At 34.6% G+C, this 12,458-nt stretch overlaps 1 protein-coding gene across 1 annotated transcript in view; it reads left to right on the forward strand.

Annotated features, from left to right (window-relative positions):
* Nucleotides 1–12,458, forward strand: part of FSIP2 (fibrous sheath interacting protein 2) — a 90,687-nt gene that overhangs the window by 20,301 nt on the left and 57,928 nt on the right. The window contains exons 10-13 of the mRNA XM_032856084.1: nt 4,888–5,000; nt 5,788–5,830; nt 7,022–7,128; nt 10,028–10,091. Of these exons, the coding sequence (XP_032711975.1) occupies nt 4,888–5,000; nt 5,788–5,830; nt 7,022–7,128; nt 10,028–10,091 (327 nt within the window). The remainder of the gene's footprint in view (nt 1–4,887; nt 5,001–5,787; nt 5,831–7,021; nt 7,129–10,027; nt 10,092–12,458) is intronic.

Below are 12,458 nucleotides of genomic sequence, written 5' to 3' on the forward strand. Positions count from 1 at the left end.
CCTTTAATATAATAAAATATTTAATCCCAATTCAACTTTCCAATGATCTCATGTCACAAAAATATTTTGATGTTAGTTTGAATGTACATTGACATGCATTGCAATAATTTGTTATGTAACCTAATAGATTTTCCTTCCATATACCCCTCTCTCTCCCTCCCTGCTTCCTTTTTTTTTTTTTTTTTAAGATTTATTTATTTATTTGACAGACAGAGATCCCAAGTAGGCAGAGAGGCAGGCAGAGGGAGAGAGGGGAAGCAGGCTCCCCGCTGAGCAGAGAGCCTGATGCGGGGCTTGATCCTAGGACCCTGAGATCATGACCTGAGCCGAAGGCAGAGGCTTAACCCACTGAGCCACCCAGGTACCCCGTCCCTGCCTCCTTTTTAAAATTCATTTGTTGAACAAACTGAGTTGCTTGTTTTGTGAGTTCCTCACAGACTGGACTTTTGCTGATTGTATCTGTATGTAAAAATTGTATTTTATATTTTTTTTCTGTATTTCCTGTAAAGTATTAATTAAATCTATACACTTTTGGGGCACCTGGGTGGCTCAGTCATTAAGTGTCTGCCTTCAGCTCAGATCATAATCTCAGGGTCCTGTGATTGAACCCTGCATCTGGCTCTCTGCTCAGCAGAGAGCCTGCTTCTCCCTCTTTCTCTGTCTGCCACTCTGCCTACTCATGATCTCTGTCAAATAAATAAATAAAATCTTTTTAAAAAATTTAAAAATTCTATATACTCTCAGGTATTTTTATGAGGTATAAGTGACATATAACATTATCTTAGTTTCAGGTGTACAACATAATGATTTGATGTTTGTATATACTGCAAAATGATCCCACAATAAGTCTAGTTTCCCCCATCACAATGTAAAGTTACATAATATGCAATACAATATTGTTGACTATAGTCACTGTGCTGTATATTACATTCCCATGACTTACTTATGACTGGACGTTTGTATCTCTTGACCCACTTCTCCCATTCCTCAACCCCAACCATGCCCTCTCTGGCAACCACCAATGTGTTCTCTGTATCTGTGAGTTTGGTTTCATTTATCTGTTTTATTTTTTAGTTTCCACATATAAGTGCAATCATGTGGTATTTGCCTTTATCTGATTTGTCTCACTTAGTATAATACCTTTTTAAAATATAAAATGGTGTCATTCACAAATAGTGACAGTTTTACATCTTCCTTTCCAATTTGGATTCCTGTTGTTTCTCTTTTTTTGCCTAATTGGCATCCCACTAAAACTACCATAGATCCTTTAATCTATCTTTTTAAATGTTTGTTTTTTCTTTTTACTGATCTGTTTGGGTGAGTTCCACTGCCCTGTATTCCAGATCACTAGCCCTTCCTTCTGTTTCTTCCAGTCCGCTGTTGAATCCCTAGAGTGCCCTTTTCATTTCAGATATCGTATTCTTCAACTCTGTGACTTATGTTTGATACTTTCTTATATTTTCTCTCTTTGTTGATCTCTCTGTGTTCATCCATTCTTTTCCCAAGATCCGTGAGCATCTTGAACCGTGACTATTATCTTGAACTCTTTATCAGGTAAATTACTTACCTGTTTCATTAAAGTTTTCTTTAGGGGCTTTTCTTGTCTTTAATTTGGAACACATTCCCATTTCCTCAATTGGATTGATTCTTTGCTTCTATGTATGAGACAAAACATCTATCTCTTCCAGTCTTAAAGGAGTGGTCGAAAGAAGACTGGGGGTGTGTTTCACCTTTTGTCTGTGCAGCATCCTGCCAAGAACTCTCTGATTGCTTCAGTCCCATGGGACTCCAAAACAGAGAGCCCCTTGGCCACCAGAGACAGGCATTCAAAGGGTGTCCCCTGTGAACTATGTGTACTTGCTGACTTTGGCAGGGCCACAGTGGAGCGTTGGGGCAGGCAAGTCCACCCACTGGCTTTCATGGGACAGGGCCATAGAAGCAGTGCTAAGAGGGTTAAGAGAGTTAAAAAATATCATTTGGCATTGCTAGCACTTAGAAATGGAGGAGAGCATAAAAATGGCACCAACCAGCAGCTCCTTCCTTGGAGAGAGTTAGAATAGACCTCGCCTGTCCAGCAAATGCTTTAAGAATAGCCAGTGGATCTCCTTCACATATGGTCTAAATGCATTTTCAGCCTGCTGCTTTCATGCTGGATCTCAGGGTAAGTAGTCTATGCACAAGCCCTTTAGGAACAGAGTTTCAGTTTCTCAGTGTCCTTTGAATCTCCTAGACATAAGTCATGTTGACTTTTAAAGACAAAACTTGGGGGCTCATATTTCCAGTGCAGGTCCCAAGGTTACAGAGCTCAAACTCATCGATGTGCTCCATATTTGTGAAATCCTTCTAACCTGTGGGTTGCTGCACTAGGGGTGGGGTTCTCAGCTTGACCACATCTCTGCCTCTCCTCTCAACCAAATGTGGCCTTTTTATCTCTTTTTCAAAAAGAATTGTTCTAGATGTCGCTGGAGATTTAGTGTGTCCAAGGGAGGAGGTGAGGTCAGGGTCTTCTTATGCAGCCATTCACAGGTTCTGTTTCTCTAACAAGACTGATTCATAGATAGTGGTTAGTCTTTCCATCAGGCAGCATATAATATCTCCTTTTCTTTCTCTTTATAATGTTAGCAGCCATTTATGTTCAAGGCCTAGATCCATGAACTAATTATGGGTTGCAAAGTTGGGATATTTTAATTCTATCATTCCTTCTTCAAAGATTAACTGTAATACTTGTATAAAATAAACTTCCTCTTAATTACTACTTCGCTACAATGTGGTGTACAGGATACTTCAGAAAAACAGATTGATGCTTAATATTTTACCACCATTTATCAGTTTTCAAAATAGTTAATTGTTTCAGTAGCATCCTCCAACAGTGAGCAACCAATTTTGTTTTATGTCATTATGAATTTATAGATTTAAATAAATTGAAATTGCTTCAATACAGTTCTCTTACTGTGCTTATTCATGCTGAAAGTTTGATAGCTTTGGTGAGTGGGATCTCCGTTTAAGATAATTCTTGAGTCCTTTATGACATAACCCTAATGATTTTTGATAGCTTCCTTGCTATCTGGGAAGACAGGATTATTCAACCCTATCGTGTACCCATTCAATTGCTTCAGTATCATTGAGTTTTACTGGCGTTTTTGCAAAGATAAAGTGAACATATATAGATGATAGATATACAGACAAAACTGTTTGTGGAAATTCTCCTGTTTTATTTATTTGTTCTTATGTGGATACAGTGTTCTCTTAATTACTGTAACTTTAAAGTAAGTCTTGAAATTTGGCAATTTGAGTTCTCTAACATTCATGGTTCTTCTAGGCTGACTTGCTTATTGTAGGGCCTTTATATCTCCATATAAATTTTAGACTGAGCTTTCTAGTTTCTACAACATACTCTGCTGGAATTTCTTTGAAATCACTTTTCATTTTCTTTTTTCTCACTGGCTAGCACCTCCATGATAGTGTTGAATAAGATGATTGTGTACAACTTAATCTTGTTCCAAAAACTTAAGAGAAAGCGATCAATATAAATTAGAGTATCATCTTTAGAGATTTGAAGATAACTTTTATCAGAGGAAGGACATATCCTCATATTCTTAGTTCACAAAGAGGTTTGGTCATGAATGTGTATTGAACTTTATCATATTTTTCCCTGCATCTTTTGAGATAACCATCTAAATTTTCTTTTTTATGTTTTAATGTTGTGAATCACTTTGGTTTATTTTTAATGAGTAATGAATTAACCTCATTCATTATGCATTAGCTATATATTGTTAGATTCAATTTATTTTACTTATAATTTTTGTATCTTTGCTAATGGGGGGATGTTTACTGAGGTTTTCTTTCCCTGTAATACCTTTCAGTGATTTTGGTATCAAAGTGATCTTGATTTCAAAGTATGAGCTGGGAAAGAAGTTCATTCCTCTTCAATTTTCTGGAAGAGTTTGTGTGGAATTTATGTGATTTCTTCCTTAGATCTTAGATATACTTCAGAAATGAAGTTATTAGAGCCTGGGGCTTTCTTTCTGGACATGTTTTTAACATACTCAATTTCCTTTGTAGATATGTAGTTCTTCATATCAACTATTCATGAATGAGATTAGTTTGTGTTTTTTAAGGAATAAGTCACTTGTATATGTTGTTAAACTTAACTGCCATACATTTTTCATAATATTCCTTTATTATTATTTTTAGTATTCTCTATAATTTTTGTTGTGCTGTCATCTCTAATCTTCCTGATGCTGAAAATTTGTCTTCTCTTTTTCCTGGTCAATCTGGCTTATCACTTTTATTAAAGTTTTCAAAGAATCAGCTATTAGGTTCATTATTTTCCCTTTTTTTTCTATTTCTTTGATTTTCATTTTGATCTTTACTATTTTTCTTTCTTCTGCTTATAAATGTGGGCAAGAATGTGAAAGAATTGAAATTCTGATGCACTGCTGAATGATAGGTAAAAGGTATAGCCATTTTGGAAAACAGTGTGGTGTTTCTTAAAAGTTAAACCTATACCTACCATATGATCCAGTCATTCCACTACTAAGTATTTACCCAAGAGAAATGAAGACTCACGTCCACATAGTTGACTTTGCCCATGAATGCTCATAAAGGTTTATTTGTGAAAGGCCAAAATGGAAACAACCCAAATAGTAGGTAAGCAGATAAAAAACTGTGATTTATCCATATAATAAAACACTTCTCAAGAGAAAAAAAAAATTTTAATGGTATTGTAAAAGTTATTTTGATTGCAGTGATAGCCTCAGAGTTGTAGACATATTTTAAAATTTAAAAAAAATTCAATTTAAATAAGTGTGGTTTGTTGTATTTCAATTACATTTCAATAGGTTGTTTTAAAAAAAACTATGGTATCTCTCTCTCATTTACTTTCAGGACCTGCAGCAAATGTTATTTATCAATCTTTAAGTAGTTCAAAGACTGTTGTCAAAAAACCAGCAACTTCAGCTGACCAGTTAGAAGTGCAAGTTAATGGTACAGAACAAAAGGTATAATATTGTCTCAATCTTTTGAATGGTGATTATTTATCTAGTTAATTTTTCACTTCTATGACCTATCTCCTTCACTAGCATGAAACTAAGGATATTATGATCTATTCATGAGGCCAAATCTCTCCTTCAGAGTATTGAGTCACTGTGTAATTTAGCAGAAACTAATTCAAACATTTAGCAATTGCAATAATAATAGCCAAAATTTATTGAACATCTATTGTTGACCAAGCCCTGTGCTCAACCAGAAGGAAGGGAAAATGAGGAAATTGGGACACATACAATAAAAAGATGTATAAAACATAATCACTCCCCTTGAGGACCCATTGCCTGATGGTACAGACAGACACAGGAAAAATATCACAATGAAATGATGTTCTCAAAATCAAAATAAAAGTTTGGCCAAAATTTTGAGAAATATGTTTGCTAAGCTATAGGCTGGATTGGAATGGGTTATATTTATTTCCCTTAGACAGATTGATGACTCTAAACTTTTTAGAACCAACCACTGAATGGACTACTATGCCTTTAAGCAAAGTATGGAATATTAGAAAAGGAACAATTGTACATTGCTACATAATGAACTCAGTTTTAAACTAATTAAATTTGAGATTCCCTATAGAAGATAATCTAGAAGGTTGTTAATATATATTTTCCCTGAGACAATTTTCATGTGAAAGTTAGGGGATTAATGGGGGAAAATTTTTATAAATTTGGTTGATTGACAGAGGCAAAATTTCTTTTAGAAGTACAGTTGCTAATGAATGTTTTTCTCTATACCATATAGAAAGACGGAGTAACCAGAAAATCAAGTACTTTTGATGATAGAGGTAAAATGAAAAATAATCATAATTGTAATTTTGTTAAGTTCATAATCATGGTTTTATTATATAGTTTTTCAAATTGTTCTACCTGATTATAAAAGCCATGGTTATTTTGGAAAGTAAGGCATGGTATAAAATTATTTATGAATATAGATATTATAATTGGCTCACATATTTCAGGGATTGTTTGATGAGTATAGCTTTTGTATTTTGCGAACTCTGGAAAAGTTAGGGTCCCTGCTGTGGCTGTTTATCGTGCTACAGCACATTACTGATATACTTGATTCAGTAAGGTACAGCACAGAGAACTATCTCCAGGAAGGTCCCTGTACTCCACTGCCATCAATTCTCCATAGATAATATACCTTATTTCTCATCTCCCCTTCAGTGGACTACACATTAGCTAAATTTTTCTGTGCCTTGTTAGATTTCTGGAAGTCACTAAAAATACTTCCATACATATCCTACATATATATACAGAAAATATTAGACACCTCCATCCAGTGGCCAATGATTGCCTCAAATTCAATAGAATATCAAAGTCATCATCTTCCTGATCTTTCTTCTGTTTTCACCCAGGCACAAGATTTGAGTTATCTTTGACTCCCTTTTTTTGTATTTGCATCCCAAAGTTGCCACTTTCTGTCTAATCTATCTCCTTTTCTTTTGCCCTTTTCTATTTTTTTCATTCCCAGAGTTTCTACCCTTGTTTCCTTCATTCTTGACTATTTCAGTAACCTTCCTCCATTCTCCTCCTCCTCCTTTAATCCACTATAAATTTTACTGTGAAAGCAGTCTTCCCTAAAACACATCTTTGGTTATTCCCCTATCCAAGTAGTGACTGGTCTTCCATTGCAGACTGAATGAAATGGAAACAATTAATTCTGGCAGTGGTCTGTGTTTAATTATAAGCATTAAGATGGCATAATGTTAAATAAATTAGGATTAGAGGTTAAGGATTTCAGACTTGTCTCTAAAGGCAATGGTGAACCACTGGAAATTTGCAGCCAGTGAACACTTAAAAAGGTCATGTTGTTCTTGGAGATACTTCCTTAACTCAAATATATCCCTAATTGTGGTAATTTAGTGATTGTGGTGGCTCAGCAGAGACCGCTGGATCAGGTATATTCATTAACATTCACCCTTGCTCCAGAAATATGATCTTCTCATATGTAAAATTATCTCTTCTTTCTCTAGGAGCTGTATTCACCTCAGCTCAAAATTCAGTTATTTCACCTCAAACTTCACCCACAAGAAATTATCCAAGAACTTCACAGTCTTACTTGGATCCTCCAAAAGATGAGGTATATAATATTTCTCTTGCTCTAAATGCAAGTAGAATAAATGAATAAAAATTGTATAAAAATGAATAAAGTTGGTATAAAAATTTTCAATCATAAAGTACCAAAACTGCTTCACTTCCTGATATTAGTCATATTATAATAAAATTTTAATAGGCCTCAGATAATTTTTCTAAATATAATTCACAGTACATACCTGAGCCTTCAGAGGAAGTATTAATTTGGCCTTTGATTGAGCTTTGACTAATACTGATGGACTGGTCAGAGAAAGTCATGCTATCAGTCCTCTTGGCTCTTGACCAGCCATCAGATTCCTGCTATTGGAAAGTTAACCCCAAAGATTCAGGGTATGTCTTCTGATATAAATTAGATTTTTTTTCCTCTGTGAGTTGCCTATTTATTATAGGAGTCAAAACCACATCATCCATTCCATTAGTAGCAAAGTGTTAACTATTTAACCATGCTAAAGAAGTTAACATGATTTGAAAATGGCAATTTATTAAGTTCTTTCCAAATGAATTCTACTTGACTTGGGTAGGAAGTGGCATCATTTTCTGTTTCTTCTAATGCATAATAATTGACAGACTACATTACATATAACTTCTAAGATATATGTTTACCATAAGATGCTTCTCTATAGTACAGTTTTATTATACATATTTTATAGCTCAGTGTTCTGCTATGTCATTATCCATTTTAAGTATGCTAAGAGTCAAAAAAAATTCTTAACAACTTCAATATTTAAAATCCTCAATCTGCCCAATAGATTGCAAAAGCTGTGTCCTTTACTAAAAAAACAAATAAACAAACAAAAACTCCTGTAAAAACAGTATTTAAATTTTATTGCTGATACTTTTTTTTATCTTCATATTTTATTTGTTTTTGCCAGCTGAGAGAGGTTTATTCACATACATGTTCCCCAAATTTTATTATAACCAATTTTCCATTCATGTTCCTTTCTTTTTTTTTTTTTTATGTTAGTCACCATACAACACATCATTAGTTTTTGATGTGCTGCTCCATGATCCATTGTTTGTGTATAACACCCAGTGCTCCATACAATATGTGCCCTCCTTAATACGCATCATCAGGCTCACCCATTCCCCACCCTTTCCTGTGTAAAACCCTCAGTTCAATTGCAGAGTCCACAGTCCTTCATGGTTCATCTCCCCCTCTGATTTCCCCCTTTATTCATCCCTTCCTTTTCCTAATATCCTCCATGCTAGTCCTTATCTTCAACAAATAATTAAAACCATATGATAATTGTCATTCTCTGTTTGACTTATTTCACTCAGCATAATCTCCTTCAGTTCCATCCATGTTGATCCAAATGCTGGGTATTCATCCTTTCCGATGGCTGACTAATATCCCATTATGTATATGGACCACATCTTCCATATCCATTTGTCTGTTGAAGGACATCTTGTCTCCTTCCACAATCCCGCTACTGTGGATATTCTTTTTTTTTTTTTTAATTTTTTAATTTATTTTCAGTGTAACAGTATTCATTGTTTTTGCACCACACCCAGTGCTCCATGCAATCCATGCCCTCTCCAATACCCACCACCTGGTTCCTCCAACCTCCCCCCACCCTCCCTTCCAAATCCTCAGATTGTTTTTCAGAGTCCATAGTCTCTCATGGTTGACCTCCCCCCCCCCTTTTTTTTTGCTCAATGTGTTTATTATTAAATTTTCCACCTATCTTGATCTCAAAAGAGTACCAAATGTCCAGAAGTTCCAAATTTATTATGAGAAACAGCATGGCCATTTTATTATACGAAGTATTACACTCTGCTTCCAACATGTACACAGGCTACCACTGTCAGAAAATGTATTTCTAGCAACCTATGTTCAGCTCTCAGACCTGGGGTACAAAAAAAGAAGCCTATTTATTTCACTGGATTTACCTCCCTAAACATGTTGAGTTCTTGAACAAGTCTAGAGAATGACATTCCTCTATATTCACAGAGCCTGTTCTGTGCTCCAGCTCTACTTAAACTTTTATCCTATTGTAACTTTGTTTAAAAACACACCTATTTTTTTTTTTGTTCCACTGAGTTGATTAGCTTACTCTCTAATCAGTGCATTCCACAGATAGTTTATTTTAGGATGCCAGTGAATACTACTGTGTAGGAAAGAGTTAACACAGCAGGCTTGAGACTGCTGTCTTTAGACGGGCCTGCTTTCAAGGTTGCCCTTTGTCTAGTGTTGGGGAGGTTAGCTTTTCTAACAGTCCCTAAGTGATACAGAATTTTCCCTACCTGAATGGATGGTGCATTCTATTGCAAATAATGTGATTTTTGCTGACCATCTGATTTCTTTTTAGGAGGTTAGAATTTTGATATACATTAAGGCGGAGGGTGTCCTTATGACCAGTCTTCAATAAAGACTCAATAAAGACTGAGTGCTAACTTTCTAATTGATTTCTTTGGGCAGAAACACTGTACATGTTACTGCATTTTTTTTTTAATTGTTGGAGAAAAGTATGTCCTCTTAAGTGTGTTCTCTCACAGGAGGAGAGAGCATAAGAAAAACTATGCATGGATTTTTCCAGACTCAGCCTGTGTCTTTTACTCTTCCTTATCCTATAGTGTATCTTCTTACTGCAATAAATCTTAGATGCAAGTACAACTATATTCTGAGTTCCATGAGCCTTAGCAAATCACCAAATGTGTAGGCGGTCTTGTGGACCTCCCATGATACAACTGTGAACTTTTTAACTTCTGTAAATAGATTTAATATAAATATCACAAAATGTGTGCATTTCTTAAAAATTGACATTTAAGAAAAGTTCTCAAAATCTTAAATTTCTGTATTTTAAATATATAAGTAATAGTTGATGTTCAAATACTGGGGGAAAAACTCCCTTGAGGATGTTTGTTTTGTTGTTTGGATTATGTAGAAGGAGATAAATGCTGATTGGAATGAAAGAACAAACAAGAGATCAAGCTACTTCTGTGAATCAGGTAAACATCAGTAACAGCTATTAATAAGTTATGCAATCTCTTAACTGACTTTTTCAACTAATATTTATTGAGCTCCTGCTTTATGCCTAGTATGGTGCTGAATATTCCTTGAATATTTGGTACAATCACTGGCAAAATATTTAACCTGGCCCTGGCTCTCTTAGTGAGAAAAAATTTAAAGCTACAGATTCAATTAGATTTGAAACTATATATTTTGCTTCTTTTTAAGTTTGTTTTCACCACTACACTTTTCTTATAAACCTATTCATCTAAATTTTCAAATTTCTTGGCATAAACTTATCATATATCCTATCCACATGGATCAGATTATCAGAAGGCAGTATAGCATAATAGGGAGGAACATATATTTGGGCAAGACTACTTAAATTGAATCCACACTCAAATACTAAAAATTTATGTCTGGCCAAGTTATTTAATTTCTCTGTTCTTCGGTTTTTCCAACTATAAAATGAGAATGTTACCTAACCCGAATTCACTGCCCATCTCTGGAAAGGCCAATCGAGAGGTGAGTTTTGATTGGAAAGGAATCTTTGAGCTTTATTCAGGAGGCCAGAAATCTGCAGATCAAGCAGACTCTTGTCAGAGGTTTCTGCTTGGCCATAAGATTTTTAAAGGGGTTTAATCAGTTAAGGGAGTGCAGTAGTCTGTGACATTTTTTGATTACCTGCAGACTCAGTGATGCCAGCTACAGTTATTTCAGAGCTCAGAAGCTGTGAAAGAAGTTCTATTTCTTGGGTGTCCAGGGTGGATGTTGTGTAAGAAGGTCTGGTTTCCTGGTACCCAGGGGTTGTGCAAGACTAGTCTGTTCCTTCTGCAAAGAAGGGCAAGGTCTACAGATGCACAAGGAAGGTCAGTAAAGTCACTGTGTGACCTTAAAAAAGAAAAATATTTTGCTGAAAGATTTTTGGGCTAATCAGAGTCCAGGTGGCTTCAAACAGGTTTCTGGCCTCTGTGGCCTGGGAATGCTATGGTCCTTCATTCCCAAGGCCAGTGGTCTGCATATCTCAAAGAAAGCAAATTAGTAATTAGTCCTGTTACAGATCAAGGACCTTAGGTCAGTAAGCAAAGAGTGGGTTGATTTGAAGCAAGTTAACCTTCAAGACTGGCTGGAGTTCTGTTACATGAACAGTATTAATAATACATCATTCATATGATTCCTATAGCAATTCAATACATTAGTATTTGTAAAAGTGCTTGGAATAGTGTGTGGTGATATGTAAGAGATTTTGAAATGTACTGTAAAATTTAATGTGCAATATTTTCATTTTTTTTCTAGATCATATTTAAATTCCAATTTTTTGTTACTTTGTATTTAAAAACGAGTTTTGTAATTTCAAATATATTGGATTTCTAGTTTCCTTTTTGTTATTGATTTCCAATTTAATTGCTTTGTGGACTGACACCATGGCCTTTATGGCACCGAATTTTTGAAATATCTTCAGAATTGCTTTATTGGCTTAGCACACATGATTAACTTTTTACATGTTCTGTGTGTTTGAAAATTATAAATATTATTAATTTGGTGGTGCCATGTTCTAAATATTTCCATTCAATCAAGCTCTTGAATTGTGTAGTTCATATATCTTATATATCAAATATATCATATATATATAAATATATATACTATATACTTATTTTTATTTATTCTGTTCTAAAAATCATTGGGAATGATTAGTTTATCAATTCCTCCATGTAGTTCTGTCCATTTTAAATTTTTATTTCTTGATTTCTTAATTTTTATTTCTTGATCTAGGTAAGCAGGCACATCCAGGACTATCCTGGTGAATTGAGGGCTTTTTCATTTTTTATTTAAATTTCAGTTAGTTACCATACTGTGTAATATTAGTTTTAGGTGTAAAATTGAGCTTTTTGTTATTATGTATGACTTTTATCGTAAGTGATGCTTTTTGTCTCTAATTTAGTAGATCTGATACTAATATAGCTATATCAGCTTTCAGTCTTAGTATCTTTTTATGTAAAAATGGGGCTTTTGTAAACATTCTACATCTGCATCATCTTGTTTTATTTTTATTGAGTCTTGGAATTCGACTTTTATTTGAATTTAAACCATTTACATTTATATTAATTACAACCTTTGGAAGATTTTTACTGCCTTATTGGTGCTTTTGCTTTGTTCTACTTTTTTTATATTTTCCTTTAATTTCTCCTTTCTTGCTTTCTTTCAGTGTTAAGCTTATTTTTTTCTTATGTAAGTCATCATACAGTACATCATTAGTTTTTGATGTAGTATTCCATGATTCATTTTTTTTTAAAGATTTTATTTATTTGACAGATACAGATCACAAGTAGGCAGAGAGGCAGATAGAGAGAGAGAGAGGAGGAAGC

Source organism: Lontra canadensis, unplaced genomic scaffold (genome assembly GCF_010015895.1).
Source record: "Lontra canadensis isolate GAN:19392208 unplaced genomic scaffold, GSC_riverotter_1.0 scaffold11, whole genome shotgun sequence".
In the NCBI taxonomy this organism is placed as follows: Eukaryota; Metazoa; Chordata; class Mammalia; order Carnivora; family Mustelidae; genus Lontra; species Lontra canadensis.